General features: G+C 31.9%; 1 protein-coding gene across 1 annotated transcript; it reads left to right on the forward strand.

The window, feature by feature from the left end:
* The first annotated feature begins 3851 nt into the window (after positions 1-3851).
* Positions 3852-6100, forward strand: LOC126709367 (probable LRR receptor-like serine/threonine-protein kinase RKF3). Its single transcript, XM_050409578.1, has one exon. It carries the CDS (start codon positions 4032-4034, stop codon positions 5916-5918), a length of 1887 nt encoding a protein of 628 aa, XP_050265535.1. The 5' UTR covers positions 3852-4031; the 3' UTR covers positions 5919-6100.
* Positions 6101-19403: the final 13303 nt, after the last annotated feature.

The following is a 19403-nucleotide window of genomic DNA, read 5'->3' on the forward strand; positions in this document are numbered from 1 at the left end:
AAAGCAATTCACAATTGGAAACTTAGAAATTTTATTTTTTCAATTTACTAGTTGACTTGAGTTTCTCACCTTCTTGATGTAATTCTGAAGAAAACAGCCTTCATAGTTTTGATACAATGAATTGGACGTATATTCAAATTGAGTATTTATTGTAATTTACATTTTACAAAAATAGTTTGATGTTGACAAATGAGAAGATGACAACCAAGAGATCTAAACAATTTAGACATGAGCATAAAATGACGTCACCATGTCATCACAACATATGTCTAGATGCATGTTAGAAATAACTTTGTTAACACCGCCGTCGGGAAGAAAATATACATATGAACTCTGAATCACGACTTTTGGTTGACCGAAAGCTCTATTTTTTTTTTTGGTCCACTTATAATTCACATAATATTAGTTTTTTAATTTTAATAATTAGACAAACCTTATGTGAATTCTTATATTTTGGTTAATATAGACTTATAAAATAATTCTTGAAAAAATATTAAACTTTTGAGTTTGTTTTGTACTGATTCTTTTTTTGAGAAGATGTACTCATTCTTACATATTCTTATACACACATTTACGTGAAAATAATAAATTATTACATTAGTGTCTGTTTAAGAACAACTTATTTAATTAAAACTGAAAATTTTTTATTGAAATTACCATAGATAAAACTAAAAAGTAGTTAAAATAGTATAGTAAAACCCATAAATAGTACCAAAAAGTGTAATGAGACCCATGAATAGTAGTAAAAATAAACTAAATGATAAAAAAACAGGCTTTTTAAACCAATGCCAAACGCATACTAAAAATTTGTGCTCCTTTTATTAATTTTAAATATATATATATATATATATATTTATCACTTTTGAAATGTTATAATAAGTTATTTTTTCTCTTAATTAAAACTCTTGCTTTCTATATTTTTATTTATTTAAATTATTTACATTTGATTGCCTTTTATAGATTTTTAGTCATTAAAAGACATTGATAAAATAAAAAGAAATATTTATTTTATTTAATGAAGTGTAATAATAACATATTAATTATGATATAAATCATAAAAGAATTATGTAAAGAAAATCCATTAAAAAGAAAAGAAAAAAAAATTAAGGAGAGAGAGAGAGAGAGATTTATTATCAATCAAAGGGGTATATGAATTTTGGGTGGAGGACAATTTCCCATCCTTAACCCTTAACTTCGTCCTTGGTTGGCTTAATGGTTCTGAAACGAGGTCTAGCTAGGATTGTTAAAAGACTCGTTCGAAAAACCATGTGCTCTACTCAAATTGACCTATCAAGATTTGAGTAGTTTTGATGATATATTGTGGTTGGCATTGGATTGAAGTCTCCAAAAATTGATCCTTTCAATTTGAGTGTTGATTTTCTTGTAGTGAAATATGATGCAACTGAACCAATTGGCAAAGATCTTAAAGGGCTTTCAAATTAGGTGGAGGTCTCTTGTTACCCTTCGTTGTCCATCATTGTCGGTTTTTGATTGAATTTGACCACCACACATGAAAGACCAAACAATTGTGATCATGGTTGTTTGTGGTGAATTGTGATTTTTGCTATTCTCCACTTACACACTGTTTGGCAAAAATTATTTTTGCCAACTTATTTTACTATTCAACTTATTTTTGCTACTATTTATGAGTTCTACTGTACTTTTTGGTACTATTCATGGGTCTCACTGTTCAATTTTAGCTAACTTTTACCTTTATCTACAATACTTTAGCAAAAAATTTTCAATTTCAGCAAAATAAGCAGATCCCAAACATACCATTAACCAGGTTGGTTTGAGATGCAACTTAAGACCTAAACCACCTTGACTTAAAGCTTTCAAGAGATTCCTCCCTATCATACAAGACTATATACTATGCATCGGATGTATGTTTCCTCCCTATCGTATGGGGACCACCTCTATGTAAGAGGAAGGAAACATGCATTCAATATGATATATTTTATTGTTATAAAGGATGGGAGCCACATACACCTAAGGAATAATGAGATGATTTTAAAAGTTTGACCAACAAAAATAATTGAATTTTTGCTCAATAGTTTAAATAGATAATATCATAATAGTATACCAAATTATCATTTAACTTGTACTAATGTAATGAGGCCAAATTGGCCATTTACTACTTTTCGTGGAAATTATTAGTAACATACCACTGTTTACAAAATAAGTAGCAATATACAACTTTTTTGAAACTCAAGTTCATGAAACTCGAGTTTGTTATGTAAATCGAGTTTTAAACACTCGAGTTTCATAAAAAAATCTTGTGTTGATGTGGATTTTTTTATTGAAAAAATGCCACATGGAACTCAAGCTTGGTAAACTTGAGTTCCATGCAACACAATACTCAATCTAATCAAGCTCGAGTTATCTGTAAATACAAAACTTGAGCGTAATGCTCTTCTTCTTTTTTTTCTTTTATGGTACTCGAGCTTACCACGCTTAAGTTCCTTGTAATATGGAACTCAAGTTTCGCAAGCTTGAGTTCCTTATACTTTTTTTTTTCAATAATCAACAAATAAACATAAATATAAAAATAAGTAATTTTTTTTCATTTGAATGCACAAACATATGTTTTTATTTATTTAAATGGAAGAATTATAAAATATATAAATTTTAATTTCAAAATATTAATTTTTAGGCCACTCATACCCCTTGTTCATTCATTTTTAACACACTCATCAATTTCTAACTTCTTGGACGCGTTATGGTCAAATTGGTTAAAATATTGGGGGTTAGAATGAGAAATTAGAACAACATGTAAAAGAGTGTGTAACTCCCAATATTCTAACCAATTTGACCATAACGCTTCCGAGAAGTTAGAAATTGATGAGTGTGTTAAAAATGAATGAACAAGGGGTATGAGTGGCCTAAAAATTAATATTTTGAAATTAAAATTTCTATATTTTACAATACTTCTATTTAAATAAATAAAAACATATGTTCATGCGTTCAAATGAAAAAAATTACTTATTTTTATGTTTATGTTTATTTGTTGATAATTAGGAAAAAAAAAAGTATAAGGAACTCGAGATTGCCAAACTCGAGTTTCATATTACAAGGAACTTGAGCGTGGTAAGCTCGAGTACCATAGAAGGAAAAAAAAAGGGTATTACGCTCGAGTTTTGTATTTAGAGAGACCTCGAGCTTGATGAGATCGAGTATTGTGTTGCATGGAACTTGAGTTTACCAAGCTTGAGTTCCATGTGCCATTTTTTCAATAAAAAAAATCCACGTCAGTACAATAATTTTTTTTATGAAAATCAAGAGTTTAAAACTCGATTTACATAATAAACTTAACTTTTATGAACTTTGAGTTAAAAAAAAAAAAAAAAAGTAATATATTACTTCCTCCGTTCCACTTTGTTTGTCCTGTTTGAAAAGTCAAACTTTTTAAGAGAACATTATTTATTATCTTGTCTACCTTTTAAAAATGTATAAGTTTCCAAAACTACCCTTAAATAAATTTATCAAAAAATTGAATTATTAATAAAATAGGGGTATAATAGGAATATTAATAAATAAATTATTTTTATTTTTAGAAACAGGACAATATTTTAAAACATCCTAAAATAAAATAGAAGACAAATAAAATGAGACGGAGGGAGTACTACTTCTTTTACCATCAGTGTTACGTTACTAATAATTTCCGCCGGTGAGTGACCGATTTGGCCAATGTAATGATAAGTGATAACTATGGGACCAGTTCGAGGAAACTACTAAGGTACTACCTGTCTGCTTCTCTCGCTCTGTCTCTCTGTGCTAGTCCTAATTCATATCTCAAAAACCTGTCAAAAGGGCTGGCCTTATTAGACCAACCAATTAATAATTAAAGTTCACTCCTTTAAGCTTTAACTAACCAAATCAAATCAATCTCCTTTTCCCCATAGTCAAAACACCACAACTCCCTCCATCGTTTTTCGTTTATCTCAATAAAAAAAAAAAACACCACAACTCCCAACTCAAACTCTCCACACTCATCTCTCTCTCTCTCTCTCCTAAAAACTCTCTCAAATCAAATGGTCTTCCTCATTACCCTCTTCCTATTCTCACTCCTACCCTCTCCAACCTTTTCCCAAAACGCCACCACCGTTTCATGCCCCCTAGACTTCAACGTTCTGTCCCAGTTAACTCAGAGCGCAACTCGCTCAGCACCCAACAGTGACACAAGCACCGAGTGCAACCACATCCGCAATGGCCTCCAATTCGTCCTCTCTAACTACCTCCAACGTACCAACTCGTTCCTCCCACCACCCAACTCGTCCGAGTCATGCTGGGCCGCGTACCAGTCCCTCATCAGCTCGTCCCTCCCAAACTTCGATATCAGAAAATCCTGTGGCTTTAAAACCGAGTGGATCTCACAGGGTTGCATGAGCATCACCACCAAAGCTGAATTCGAAAAGTTGATCCCAAAACAAACCTTAAACGATGTTGTTTCGAGCTGTAACCAAAGTTTAGAGAACAACTCGCCTTGTGCTTCGTGTACAGCTACCTTATCCACTTTACAAGCCTCGTATCTTACCGGTCCTTCGGTTGGAAACGTGTCTGATTGTACTGCGTACCCAACGATTTATGCAGCGGCTTCTGCTAATATTTCTGGTCCCAGTGATAAAGGTACTGCTAAGTGCTTGTTTGGGTTGGAGTTCTCAGTGCCTTCAAAGTCTGGGAGTAAAAAAAATGTGGTGATTTTGGTGGTTTTACTAGTTTTTGGAGTTGGGTTTTGTGTGATTCTTGGTGGGGGTTGGTTATATTTGAGGAAAAGGAAGAGAAGACAGAGTTATGTTGAGAGAGTTGAAACGAGTCTTGAATTTGGGTTGGATTCGATTAGTGGAAGTACCACTTTGGTGAGATTCACATTCGATGACATCAGAGAGGCGACCAAGAATTTCGCCAGAGATAGTATTATAGGGAGAGGAGGGTATGGGAATGTGTACAAAGGTGTTTTGCCAGATGGGTCAGAGGTTGCTTTGAAAAGGTTTAAGAATTGCTCGGCTGCAGGGGATGCGAATTTCACACATGAAGTTGAGGTTATAGCTAGTGTTAGGCATGTAAATCTTGTTGCTTTGAGAGGGTATTGTACTGCAACGACACCTTTTGAGGGTCACCAGAGGATAATTGTGTGTGATTTGATGAAGAATGGGAGTCTTTATGACCATTTGTTTGGGGGTTTGGAGGATAGGAAGCTTAGTTGGCCTATTAGGCAAAAGATTGCATTAGGGACTGCAAGGGGTTTGGCTTATTTGCATTACGGTGCTCAACCTGGGATTATACATAGGGATATTAAAGCAAGCAATATACTTTTGGATGAGATGTTTGAGGCTAAGGTGGCTGATTTTGGTCTTGCAAAGTTTACACCAGAGGGTATGACACATTTGAGCACAAGGGTTGCTGGGACAATGGGTTATGTTGCTCCTGAGTATGCTTTGTATGGACAATTGACTGAGAGGAGTGATGTGTATAGTTTTGGTGTTGTGTTGCTTGAGCTTTTGAGTGGAAGGAAGGCCCTCTCGACAAACAGTGATGGCCAACCAATACTTGTTACCGATTGGGCGTGGTCCTCGGTGAGAAATGGGAGGACTTTGGATGTTATTGATAATGGGATGCCAGAATTGGGTGTGCCGGAGGTGTTAGAGAAGTATGTTTTGGTTGCCGTGTTGTGTTCTCATCCGCAGTTGTATGCTAGGCCTACAATGGATCAGGTTGTGAAAATGTTGGAGACTGATTTGTCAGTTCCTTCAATCCCTGCAAGGCCAATTCCTCTTGTGGCAGAGATGAATGATATTGAGAGATCTGCAAGCAGTAGCGGCTCGGGTCAGCTTTCTAGCCCAACTGGGTATCAGCCTTATACGTTAGAGAATGGCCGGCTCTCAGACCATAAGGAAGAAGGGATTAAGAGTTCAGAATAGAAGGAACTGGAAACTGTTATAACCACCTTGATTTGTTTGTTTGTTTATATATTATGGTTCCTGAATTCGGAATCAAGTAAATCCATTGTAAAGAATACACATGTATACTTGTAGTTGATTCTTTTTAAATTTTTTTTGGAATAGAACATGAGTACAACTGTGCTTGGAAAATTTGTTTGTTACTTATTTGATCCCCTGTTTCAGCTTGGAAGCTTGATGACTTGCAAATGCTAAGATGCTGATATGGTATTTGTATCACACAATGCATATTTGGGATCACGGACCAGAGTGATAAACCATATTTTTTGTAGTAGTGTGTTCTTGTGCAATGCATCACCATAACAAAAGAAACCAAGTTTTACAAACTAGAACTTGTAACTATTTGGCAACACTTTTTGGCCTTTCTTACAATATAAGCTAATTTGGCTCCACTTCTTGCAATCTTTCCACTGACTAGCCTTTGTAATTGACTCCTGATTCGTTACAAGGATTACTATATGATAACAAGAATTAACCTATAAAACTATAGTACAAATTTGGGCTCATTACAGAGAAGCACAGATACCCTTGCCTGATCCCTTTCAAAAAACCACCTGAAGTTGCTTCTTCTAATTACAAAGCCATGGGAACGTAGGTGCAATTATATGATATATGATGACTGTCCTCCCTACTATGGTTGTCAAAATCCCGATCTGGATCTTACGATTTTATTATCTTGTCTGTTCAAAACGATCCGGATCTTTTAGGGATCTTTGTGATCGTTTAGGATTGATAAAATCGTACAATTCTAACAATCCCAAACGATCCTAATTTCTTATAATTTTCTTTAACTTGACAAAAGGCTCAGTTGGACCCAAAATGAAAAATAACAACTTAATACCAAGTTTTGCTATTCTAAGTACCAATTGGACCTAAATGAAAAATACATACTAATAGAGTGTCACGTTTTGAGATTTTTGGCATTTTTAAATGATATTTACAAATGGATGTTGTGATGTATGATAATTACATCAAATGGATACGAATTTTTGGTTTTTTTATTTTTATTTTATTTTTTATAAATGAATGTATAATTTATGTGATTATTTAATATATCAATGTGATTTTTTTCCCCTCAAATAAATAGGATCTTACGATCCACGGTCTGATTTTTTAAGGATCTTTGTGATCGTTCACGATTCGTAGGATCATACAATTCTAACGATCCTAAACGATCCTGGTTTCTTGTAATTTTCTTTAACCTGACAAAATGTTCAGTTAGATCCAAATGAAAAATAACATCTCAATAGACCAAACTTTGCTATTCTAAGTATTAGTTGGACTCAAATGAAAAATACATACCAATAGTGTCAAGTTTTGAGATTTTTGACATTTTTAAATGATGCTTACAAATGGATGTAGTGATGTATGGTAATTACATCAAATGGATGCAAATTTTTGGTTATTTATTTATTTATTTATTTTATAAATTGTAGGGACACGATTATTTAACGGCCCAATAATGATGTTGGGCTCGCACATGAAAGATCCCTCACAATATGATTTGTAGAGAGTGGGCTTGAAAGGCTTGTCTTTGATCACGGGGCGATGGTCCGGTCCTGTTTTTAGAGGAATTCATGAAGAAAAAAGGAGTTGGATTTGAACATTTAGGCCCTATAGCATCACCTCTTGAGGGGTTGGACTCCTCGGACTTAGTCCTGAGGACGATTAAGGTCTTCCTCCGGTTATCCGACGGTGGGTTTTTCTTTTTTATGTGGTGTGCATACATTGTTAAGGGATTTTCACCCATGGAGTTTTTCTCCTGGAGGTAGAATGGGAGCCCCTGGTTTTTTTTGTCCCTTGTTCCCCCCTCCCTCCAGATTTACTTACTTTTTCTTTTATACTAGCCTGCGTTCGCTGTCCTTCGTCCACGTGTAGGGTCAACCTTTACAAGACTGATATTTGTCCCGTCAGTCTAATCCCAGAATTGTTGGGGATGGTTGATAAAGCTGAAGAATACGGCTCTGTTAGGTGCAGAGTCTTATCTGGGAAGGGTAGTAAGGGTAACTTTCCCAAGATATTTTAGATCTCCTTACAGATTTGTTCCTATACCTCTTTTTTACCCCTCTTCTTAAGGGAGCTTTGGGTCTGCCGAGGACTAAACTGTCCTCGGCTGCATCTCGGGGCCATTTTTTGCCTTATATTTTTGAGCTTGGGCCATAACCTTTTTCGGCTTGGGCCTTTGGGCTTCCCATGAGCAAGTAGACCTGGCCCATAAACTATTGGGCCCCACATAAATGAATGTATAATTTATGTGATTGCAGGGCTGGCTCAATAGGTGATGCAATTGATGCAATCACCTAAGGCCCTCAAATAAAAGAAGGCCCCAATTGTAAAAGAAATTATATATATAATCTATTTACCTATATATTTTAATTAAAAAAATTTTAAGCACTTTCATTGGTCAATAAAATGCATTAAAAAGGTCTCATTGTATCTAAAATACAAAAGATTAAAAAAGAAAAAAACAAAAATAGTCAAATTTTAGCTGACAAATTTAAATTTTAGGAGACAAATTTATTAGCTCATTCTTAAAATATGCTAAAATCAAAATTAATACTAGACAAATTTATTAATAATATATCTTAATTGTCTTGAAATACGCTAAAATAGAGATTATAAATTAAAAAAAAAAAAAAAACTCTCACCTCTCTATCTCTCGGCCTCTCTATCTATCTTCTTACCTTTATTTTCTTCATCTTCATCTTGATTCTTGATCTTTTTTTCATAAACTCACTTAGTTAGCTTAAAATTTTTCTTTGTTGATTCCCTTCAATTCAGAGCTACCAGAGGTAATCTTCTTCTCCTCTCTGCCTTTCCGAAAATGAAGGTGATGACTCTTCTATTTATTTAACTTAAGTTATATATATTTTTAGTTTATTTCACTGCACAATTTGATGGGAGTCCCATCATGAGACACGTTTTTTGCTATGATAGAAACCCTTTTCTGCCCCTCTTAGATGGACCTTTTTCTGCTACGATAGGGCATGATTTTTACTTTAAAACTTAGCCATAAGATGATAGAGTACAGGCTGGACGCTGGACATCTGCTGATCTGCACTGCTGCACAGGCGCACAGCAGCAAAGGCTGCACCGTGCGCAATTGCGCAATGAAGCCCATATACTCAACCATTTTTTTATTTTTAACATAGTTTCTCGCTTAATAATTTGATGTCTATCATATCAACTTATTTGTATTATAATGACATTAAATTATTGAACCATATATTAAATTAATTTTTATTTGTGGAGATTTAGGCTTTAAAGTGGTCACAGCTTTAAAAAAATTCAATAATCAGGTTCTATTGTTCTATACTTTAAAATTTATTTTTAGTTAAATTATCATTTTTAATTATAAATTTTGTTTTATTTATTTCTAAATATTTTCTCATTAAATAAAAAAAATTCAATACATATATTATTTGATCAATATTTAAATATAAAAAAGTCCACTTAAAATTTTCGCCTAAGGTCCCCAAAGTTGTTGAGCCGGTCCTGTGTAATTATTTAACATATCAATGTGTGTGTGTTTTTTTTTTTCTCAAATAATGTAGGATCTTAATATCTTATAATCCACGATTTCACTTATCTCTCATGATTCTATATAAGATCCTGATTTTGACAATCTTGCTCCCTACTACTGCATAGCTTTTCATATCAAGGTAAGACCATGCAATCCCCAGTTGTTTTGAGGCATAACCAGTAACCATTTCCCAGTAATGCATTGGTGCACTACTGCCCTCCATTGAATTTCATGTTTCACAGAAGTAGGTATTAAAAATGAGGTTTGTTTCCTTTTATCAAGGATTTAGGTAGCCCTGTTCTACGTTTGTGGCATGTGTCTGGCACACTTTTTCATTAGGGAGCTGCCATTGTAAGTTATTACTTATTAATAAATAATAACCAAGTGTGTGTAGCCCTCCATTCTGCAGTCTGCATACACTGGATAACTATGGGGAGGGAAAAACTCCTTGGAGATCATACAAAGGTGTTGGTTGAGAGAACCCAATGAGGAACTCATGGATTAAATGAGACTTAAAAATCATTTAGACTAATTCTTGGCAGTAAGCCGGTAATTAGTGTGCTGATATTTGTACAGGTTATTTGCTTGGCCCTCTTGGAAAAATGGAAAAAGTAGATGAATTTTGTTATTGAGTTTAAATCTGCCTCTTGTTTTACAGGATACATGGTTTTAGAAGAGGGCTGAAAGTGAAGTTCAAGGTTTAGTACACTTCGCACACTGGAGAAAGATTGGCTACAAGTCGTTAATCTATCTCTATCATTTGTAGAGATATGATACAAATCATTTGCTCTATTGTTGTACGGCATGTTGCTCAGCTGTCACTTAGTATTGGGCTTCTTCCTGGACCAAGTTGGGCCTCACTTTTAAGCACCTAGCATGCAAACTCAATCAGTCCCCATATTTCAACCTCTCCAATCAAAGTTAGGGTAAGGCTACCTACCAAAAAAATATAAAATATAAAAAATTCACCTATCTTAGTGATTCTATATTATATTTATTAGCTACTATATCGGAGCATCATACGACATTAATTAGATAAAAAACGACAATGACATCATCCATATAATTTATATCTAAATATTTATATGATATCTAAAAGTTGAAACGTAACATTTATTATTACTATGCTCTTATTGAGTAAGATTAGCATAACATTTCGATTCATTTTGGTCCCTTTTCAATCCATTCTATCCATTTTGGTTTATTTTAGTCCATTTTAGTCCATATTGGTCAATTCAGTTCATTTCAGTATACTTCGGTCTATTTCGGTCCACTTCGGTCTTTTTCAGTCTATTCAGTCCTCTTCGGGCTTTTTCGGTCCACTTTGGTTTTTTGGTCCTCTTCGGTCTATTTTAGTACACTTCAGTCTATTTCAGTCCACTTTGTTATATTTGGTCCATTAGGTCCACTTCGGTCCACCAGCACCACTTTGGTCCATTTGGATATAATTCGTTTCATACCGCCTCTTCAGTCTATTTCAGTCCACTTTAGTCTATTTCGATCCACTTTAGTCCATTTAAGTTTACTTGGTCTATTTCAGTCCATTTGCTCCCTTGCTCAATTTAGTATTGGATTAAGAATGGTTATTGAATATAGAGCACCATGGATCAATCAATCCCCTTGTTGAGAGTACTATGGCATTGACATTGTGGTCTATCTGGCATAGTAAAAACCAATTGATTTTTGAAGGTAAGACCCCAAATCCTCATGACACATTGATGACTTGTAATGCTTTGATTAACAGGTATAGTTCAGTTTTTTGTAAGGAAGAAGCAAGACATCAAAGAGTGTACTCAGCACAGCCAGTTGAACCTAAGAGAGTAAGAGATTGGCAGATCATCATCATAATTGCAGGACATAACCAAGGACATGACAGGATATGCTTATACTCGATTTCCCCATTCTTCTTTTTTAAGGGTAAAACTTATGTAGTTTCTTAAGTTCAATTCCCAATTAAATTCAACTACTTTTGGCCTTTGACACATGGTTATGTGATTTGATTGAATTTAATCGGAGATCCTAAGATATAACAAATTAAGGAATTATACCTAAATTTTATCATTCTTTTAAAATGGACTATCTAAAGATCAAATATTTCACGAATCTAAAAGTAATTATAGTATCACATCAATACCAGATTATATTGTGAAATTGTGCCCTCATTGGAGGCATTGGGCGGCTTTATGCATTTTGGGGTCTAAGGCGAAGATTTTTTTAGGTATATTTATGTTTTGTTGATTTGTTTTGTTCTGTTGAGAGAGAGAAAGGGAGAGAGATTGAGCATCTAGGTCATAGAGAATTTATCTTTATCTATTTTTTATATTTCGGGTATAATTTATTGACCTCCTTTCCTTCCCCCCCCCCCCCCCCTTATTTTTGGCCTCCTCCCCAAATTTATTTTGTTCTTAGAAGTTTGTTTTCCTTATTTTTTTGGCTAAATTTCTGGCCTCTTTTTATTATTATTTATTATTATAATTTGGGATTTAATTTAGTCATCTATTTATCTATACTAATAATAATAGGATTTCCTATTTGGGCCTCATCATTTTGTATACTAAAATATTTTCACACAAATTCTTAAACTCTCTAAAATACCCCTATGTTTTGGTTAAATAATTTTAAATTTAAAAACAAAAATCGGTTAAAAGAGTAATTTACTATTTTTAAAAAAGTTCCTAAGTTTTAGGTTTTTTCCTTTCTCTTCTCCAATATGAATTACTACTTTTTATTTTAAATTCAAAACTTCAAACTTTTTGTCAACTCTCACAAATAAAACAATCCTAAAAATTATGACACTATTTTTATCTTATTTTTAAACATTATTGCCTATTATCTTACCTCTTTCTTTAAAAAAAAAAAAAAAAAATACTCAAAGGTTATTTTATATCTATACTACTATTTAAGGGGGTTCCCCTATTTAGGTTTCTCAATTTAGATACCTAAAATACTCTCAAATTCATCCGTTTCTAATGCTTAAGTCATAGGGTTAGACATATAAAATTAGTAATTTACAAACTCCTAATTTTTAGCTAAATTAAAAAATAAAAATAGTTTTTACTCCCACCTCTACATTTCTCTCTCACATTAATTGTCAAGTACTAATACACCTTCTTTTTTTTTGAAAAAAATATAAAAAATAAAACTTTTTTTTTTTTCCAAAAACGTACCATTTTTTATTATCACTAATTTTTTTTTTTCCACCTCCATATTTCTCTATCATATTAGTAGTCAAATACTAATACAACTCATTCTCAAAAAAAAAAAAAAAAAAACTAAGACAACTTCTTCGTAAAATAAAAAATAAAATAAAACTGACATAATTAAAATGTGTAAACCCAAAAAATAAAAAAATAAAAAGCATCATTGCACGTGCGAAGCACGTGTGATGAGGCTCGTACATAGTTGTCAAAATGTGAATCGTATCGCGAATCGATTCTTAATTTTTTTTTTTGTATCGTATATCGTAAGATACACAAATACTTAATAAAATTTATAAAAAATTATAAATATACATATATAATGGGTATATTCATTATAAATTTTGAATATATTCAATTAATAACCAATTTATTCATCACTTATGTAATAATATTTAACAAGCTAACTAAATAAATTAAACTAGCATGTGTTTATAACATACACATTCAAATTACTTAAATTCAAAAGTAGCAATATATTACAAATGACCCAAAAATAATAATTTATTTTCATCATATTCATCAAATTGCCTAATCAACCTCATCTAAGTCAACGCTATCATCATGTTTATAATTTTGCAAATTTATTTCTTCATTAAAATTTTCTCCATTGCCATTCGTCATTAACATTTACTATCTCTTCTTGTTCTTTTTATTTTAATAATTTTTTATAAATTTTTTTTGGCCATCTAGTTTCTTGGACTTATAACAATAACAATAAAAATAAAAATTAAAAAAAAATTAATATTAAAGTGAAAGGTAAGTGTGTACTGTGTAGTCTAATTGTAGGAGAGATGGGAAAAAAAACTTATGAATATATTAATTTAGTAGGCTACATTAAGTAAACTAATAATAATTTTGTGTTCAAAACAAGTCTAACAACTAGTTAGATTCCAATAAGAGTACAAATTTTAACATAAAATCTCATTTTAAAGCATTTGTCTATGTATCGTACGATACGTACAATTTTACGATATGATACGATTCATACGATACACATATTGTATCGTACAATTCATGAACACTTACGATATGTCGATACGATACGGAATTTTTTACACACAATACGATACGTATTGCATATTGTACGATACTGATAACTATGGGCTCGTATAAATGATTTTTCTTATTTGAATTTCAATGCCTCTACAAGAGAGTTGAAGAATCAAGAATTTCAATTTCAAATAATTTCTTCCATTCGTATCGATCACTAACTCATGTACAAATAATTAGTTTAAAAAAAAAAAAAAACATATTCACTAAGAGAGATCCTCTATTCCATTTTAAACATGATGACATTTAAGCCCAAAATAAATAAATAAAAATTAAAAAGATTTTTATCGCAGGCTATACATAACGAACCTCTTTTTTTATTTATTTTTTTGAAGTCAAAGAACTAATCTAATTAGATAAAGCTTGGATACGTTCCACAATTTAGGGGTCGGCAAGAGCCGGCACTGGCATTAATTGCAGAAATATCCAGATTAGCTAATGAAAATGCAAATCCAGTAAGGGAAAACCAGTGCCTACCAAGTACAAACACACATCCCAAGATCTCTTTGCATCATCTATACTACTATTTAAGGGGCTGTATCTGTTTGGACCGGATTTTTTTTGTTCCAAATCCTATTTTTAAATAGGGGCAAAACTTGGTAAAAATGCTTCTTTAACTTCCACATAAAGTACTATCTATAAAATAAGAACATATTCCCAATACAGCCTACGTTTAAGTAGGGGCAAAACTTAGTAAAAATACTTATTTAACTCCCACGTAAAACACTATCTACACTAGCCGCTCTTCTATTTTTTAGGTAAAAATTAATAATATACATTTATTATAATTTGAGATTTCTACCTTTTCCAATCACAAAAAAAAAAAAAAAATAAATACGTGAGGTGAGTTTTGTAGATTGAAGGAGTTTTAAAACTAACAAAAGAGTGATCCTATTTTGTAGAGAGTTAGAGAGTAAAATTAGGAATTTAAATTAACGTAAAAATAGGAGTTTATTAGAAGCAGGAAGACATTTTAATGTAGAAGTAAGAATTTATTATTTTTGTAATTTACTATTTTAACCACATTTTTAAGTTTTAGGTAGGGGTATTTTTGACAATAAAAAAAAGTAATAACTAACTTTCTTTTGCCAATTTACTATTTTATCCCAATTTTTAAGTTGTTGGTTAATTAATTTAAGGGTATTTTTGACAGGAAAAAAAACAATAACTAACTTTCTGAATTCTCTTAATATATACAGATAACTAACTTTCTGAATCCTCTTAATATATACAGATACAGATAACAAAAACAAAAACAAAAACCTTTGAATAACCTCCTTCATGCTTTCAACTTCCCACTATAAAACAAAAACTCTTCCCACTAATTACATACAATCCCACTACAGAATACAAACTTCCCACTAAACTACTGTGAAAATTCAATCTTCTACAATCACGATAAGGTCTCCCTTATTCTTGGGCTAGATTTCTTTTCCTTTCTAATCATATTCAGCTTTTTTTTTTTTTCTTAAGACTTTTTTATGGTCATCAGCAGGTTTTTTCGTACCATAGCTTTTCAATTCCATTAAAGAGGAATAATACCATTATCAAGTATTGGTCTTTGTGTAAGTGTTCATGCGTGTGTGTGTTCTATATATCTATGGGTCATAGTGCATTTTTTTAGTCGTAAAAATTAAATTTTAAAATTGTTCATCAATTGGCTTCAATACTACATATATACATATGTTATTTACTACTTATTGCTGTATGGAAACATTTCTTTAAAAATTAGAAACTATATTATTTATGATTTTATGTTTTAAACTAGGCTCTTTCTTATATGGATTTATGTTAAATATTTTTATTCATATAAATTTGAGGATGTTGCATTTGCCCATTGATGTTACGCATTTGTCAACTATTGAACACGTCCACAAATGAATAGATGATTTGAATTTGAATTTAATTTTTATGAACAGGTTGTGAGTGAGTTTGCATTGTCATCAAAATTCAAGAAGAATAAACTCTATTTACAAAAGCAAAGGACTTCTTTATCACAACTATTGGCAGCCTGTCTTTTGATGAGGATTTCACAATTCACAGTTGGTTTTTGTTGAATATTGGTATGTTATTTTAACAAAAGCATTCACATTATGTTATCAAGTTTTGATATTTAGTCTTTGTTAGGCTGTGTTATTTTAAATATTATCAAGTTTAGGCATTTGTTAATTTAGTCTTTGTTAGGCTGTGCTATTTTTATTTTTTATTTTTAGGCATTTGAAATTTTTTACTAGAATTGTGCCAGTACAAAAAAAATAAAAATAAAAATAAATTACTTTTGGGCCTGGTTTCAAAAAATAATAGATGCACCAAAAACAAATTATGTGGCTTCATATTAAACTTTGAGAATAGGTGGCCATCTCAAACGATATTCTTGGTGTTTTAAAAAATTAATACTTTTAAATTTTTTATTATTTTTTTATGCAATTGAAACTTTTGCTTTAGAATTGTGACGGTTTATAAGGAAAACAAAAAACTTCTAGGCTCGGGTTCAAAAAAATAATAGATGCACCAAAATACAAAAAATTAAAATTTATGTGACATGATTTTAACTTTGAGAATAGGTGGACTTTTCAAGTTTTCATGGTGTTTAAAAAAGTTTGATACAATTTTAAAGATAACTTCACAACTTCCATTACACACACACATACACACACACACACAAATCCTTCATAACATGAGAGCCTATCCTATTAAATATATATATATATATATATATATATTAATGCTATTTAATATTTGGGGTAGGGAAATTTCAATCAATTGAGTTACAAGTAAAATACTAGCCTCTAAGCACGTGCTTTTTTGGGTAAGGGTTAATTTAGAATATTTATTATAATTTGAGATTATTATATTTTCCAATCACAAAAAAAAAAAAAAAAAAACCTAGGGGTGTGATGAGTATTATGTGTATGCAAGTGAAATAATTTTTTCATCACACCCCTAGATTTTTTTTGTGATTGAAAAATAAAGTAATCCCAAATTATAATAAATGCTTCCAATTAATCCTTACCCAAAAAATAGAAGAGTCTCAGAGGCTAGTATGAATAATTAATACAGAGAACGTGCTTTGACGAGTGATATCACGAAAGGAGCTGAGTCTAAAGGTAATGCCTTTCCTTTGGTAATGAATAAAAGATTTTATCAAAATCCAGTCTTTATTGTTTTTAACTCTCTAATTCAAGCACCACAGATCCTCCCAATTTGAATGACTCCAATAAGGTTGCGAATTTGTAATGTTAATTACTATAATTTTTTTTAAGAAGAAATTTGTAATGTTATCTATTTAAGGGTTTTTATTTTTATTTTTTTTATTTAATTTTTTGTAAGCTTCAAAGTAATACTTTTTTTTTATAGATAATTTTAACCTATAACGTTTGTTCATGGTAACGGTTCTCTATCATTTTTATTATCAAATTAAGACACTAATTGATATTAAGCCTGAAGATAGACAAGACTTAAAAACATAGGGAACATACACATTGACATATAGTCACTTAGAACAAAAGAGAACATAACAGTATCTCCTAATACTAATACTCTATTTATTTATTATTTTAATGTGAATATCTTCCAAATATTAAGCAAAGATATATGCATTGAATCAGCTACAATGCTTTATCCTCCCCTTCATTAAGTTAGATCTCTTCCCGTGTAGTGTGTACCTAAACACATGCAAAGATATAGATGCTGATTCAGCTTCACATGCCAGATACCTCAGGACCACACTCATTCTCAGTCAAGTACTTTTAATATTTTAGAAAATCTTGAGTTGTGTTTGACTTGACTAGAGGTGATAGGTGTTTCAATTAAACACAACACTGCCAGTGCCATGGCCAAACAATAGACCTGAACACAGCTTATCTGGTTTTCTATCAATTTATTTAGCTGTCATTTTTTTTTGTCTTGTTTTGCACATTATGATCCACTGGCAACTTTCAGCATAAGTTACGGACAAATTAAGCCTCAAAGTAACCATTTCTTACATCTACAGGCTACAGCTCCATAATTACAAACCAAAGAAAGTGGCTAGGCAGTCCATGTGCTGGTAATGAACTACTATATGTTTTGGTTGCACTTAACAGTCTCACACTGTCGTCTTGACACTACAGAAGTTTATATATCTAATAAAGTTTAGCTACAAAATTTGTTCTAACTTAAGACTATAATCTTATTTAATATATTTTTTATGGAAGGTTAATTATGATAAATCTACTATTGAGTTACATCTTCTTCTTATATTCTCTATGCTTGCAAAATTTCTAGAAAAATTAAAGATAAATAGCTATACATAAAATATGAGCTTATAATTTAAACAATTTATTGATAATATAGCTATTGATCTTTATATTTCTAGAAATTTAGCAAACATGGAGGATATAAAAAGAAGATGTAATCTAATAGTAGATTTGTCAAAAAGTAGTATATATCACTTTGATAAATAAACTAAAAAAAAAAAAAAAAAAAGAGTTTAAATCACTGGTGCTTATAATTTGCCATGTTTGCTTTTAAAACAACTAAGCATATATACATCCATGAAAAAAGGTTCATTTATAGTTATCCCAAAAAGTCATGAATTCACATGTTTTTTCACTAGTCAAGCTCCATGGTATGATACACATTTAAATAATGTTTTTTGTTGGGATATTATCAAAATTCATAAAGAGAAAAGAGAATAAATTCATATAATATAATAGCATACATTGAGCCAAATCAGAATCCAAGGCCAGGTTTACAGCACGGGAGATCTGGGGGCAGTAAATAGCCTTAAAACCGATTCAAAAGAGCACAGTTTGCAGCATTTTAGGTGTCAGAAATATTTGTGTGGGTAGTTAGCTAGGTTCATTGTAGTAGTACTAATAGTACTAACCATAGGGTTAGTATATGGATAGCCAAGGATTATTCTCTATATGTGTACCCAAATTGTTTTGAAAGTAGGTCAAACCATGTTAATTCTGCTCCGACTCTTTATATTAGCAACCCAATTAAAAACAGCGTGACAATGAAATACAAGTGAGACCAAAGCTTTGGTGTCCTGGACTATGCTTTACAGCCTCCAATATAAAATGCACTCCTCCTTTGTCACAGCTTGGATGGCTCCAAATGCATCATTTTCTATCATGATCATACCGTCTTCTACATATTCTTCCCTTACTAAAGCCAACACGTTTTTTTTTGTTTTGTTTGTTGACAAATGACACTGGCATCATCTATGCCAAGGTTTCTTTTTGTAGTCACAGTGATTAGTGAATGGCTTTACATTGCATTTGCACAACTTCCACACGAGTACAAGAATGAATCAGTTGTTCCTTTCACAGCAAAAGCATCATCTCATGTAGCTTATTCTACACAAAACTGAAATTTTTTCCGTGTAATAAATTCAACATTTTAGGCCTTACGGTATTGGTTACGAAGCTTAGTCTATTTCATTGGAAGTGACAGCCAAGTGGATTCATAATGTCCTGTCCTTGTACAAAGAGAGAAGGAAAAGCCTCGAACTAACAATCAAAGTTGAAGATATCCACTTGTTAGTGAATGGTAGTTACCTGAAAGTTTTGGTAGCTGAGGCTTTGTGCTTTGCTTTTATTGCGTGAAAGTAGTTATCACTGCTTAGTGCCTATTTCAATTTCTGAATATGAATGAACGTTCAGCTGCGCCATCCATCCTTGATTT

The sequence above is a fragment of the Quercus robur genome, chromosome 12 (genome assembly GCF_932294415.1).
Source record: "Quercus robur chromosome 12, dhQueRobu3.1, whole genome shotgun sequence".
Lineage (NCBI taxonomy): Eukaryota > Viridiplantae > Streptophyta > Magnoliopsida > Fagales > Fagaceae > Quercus > Quercus robur.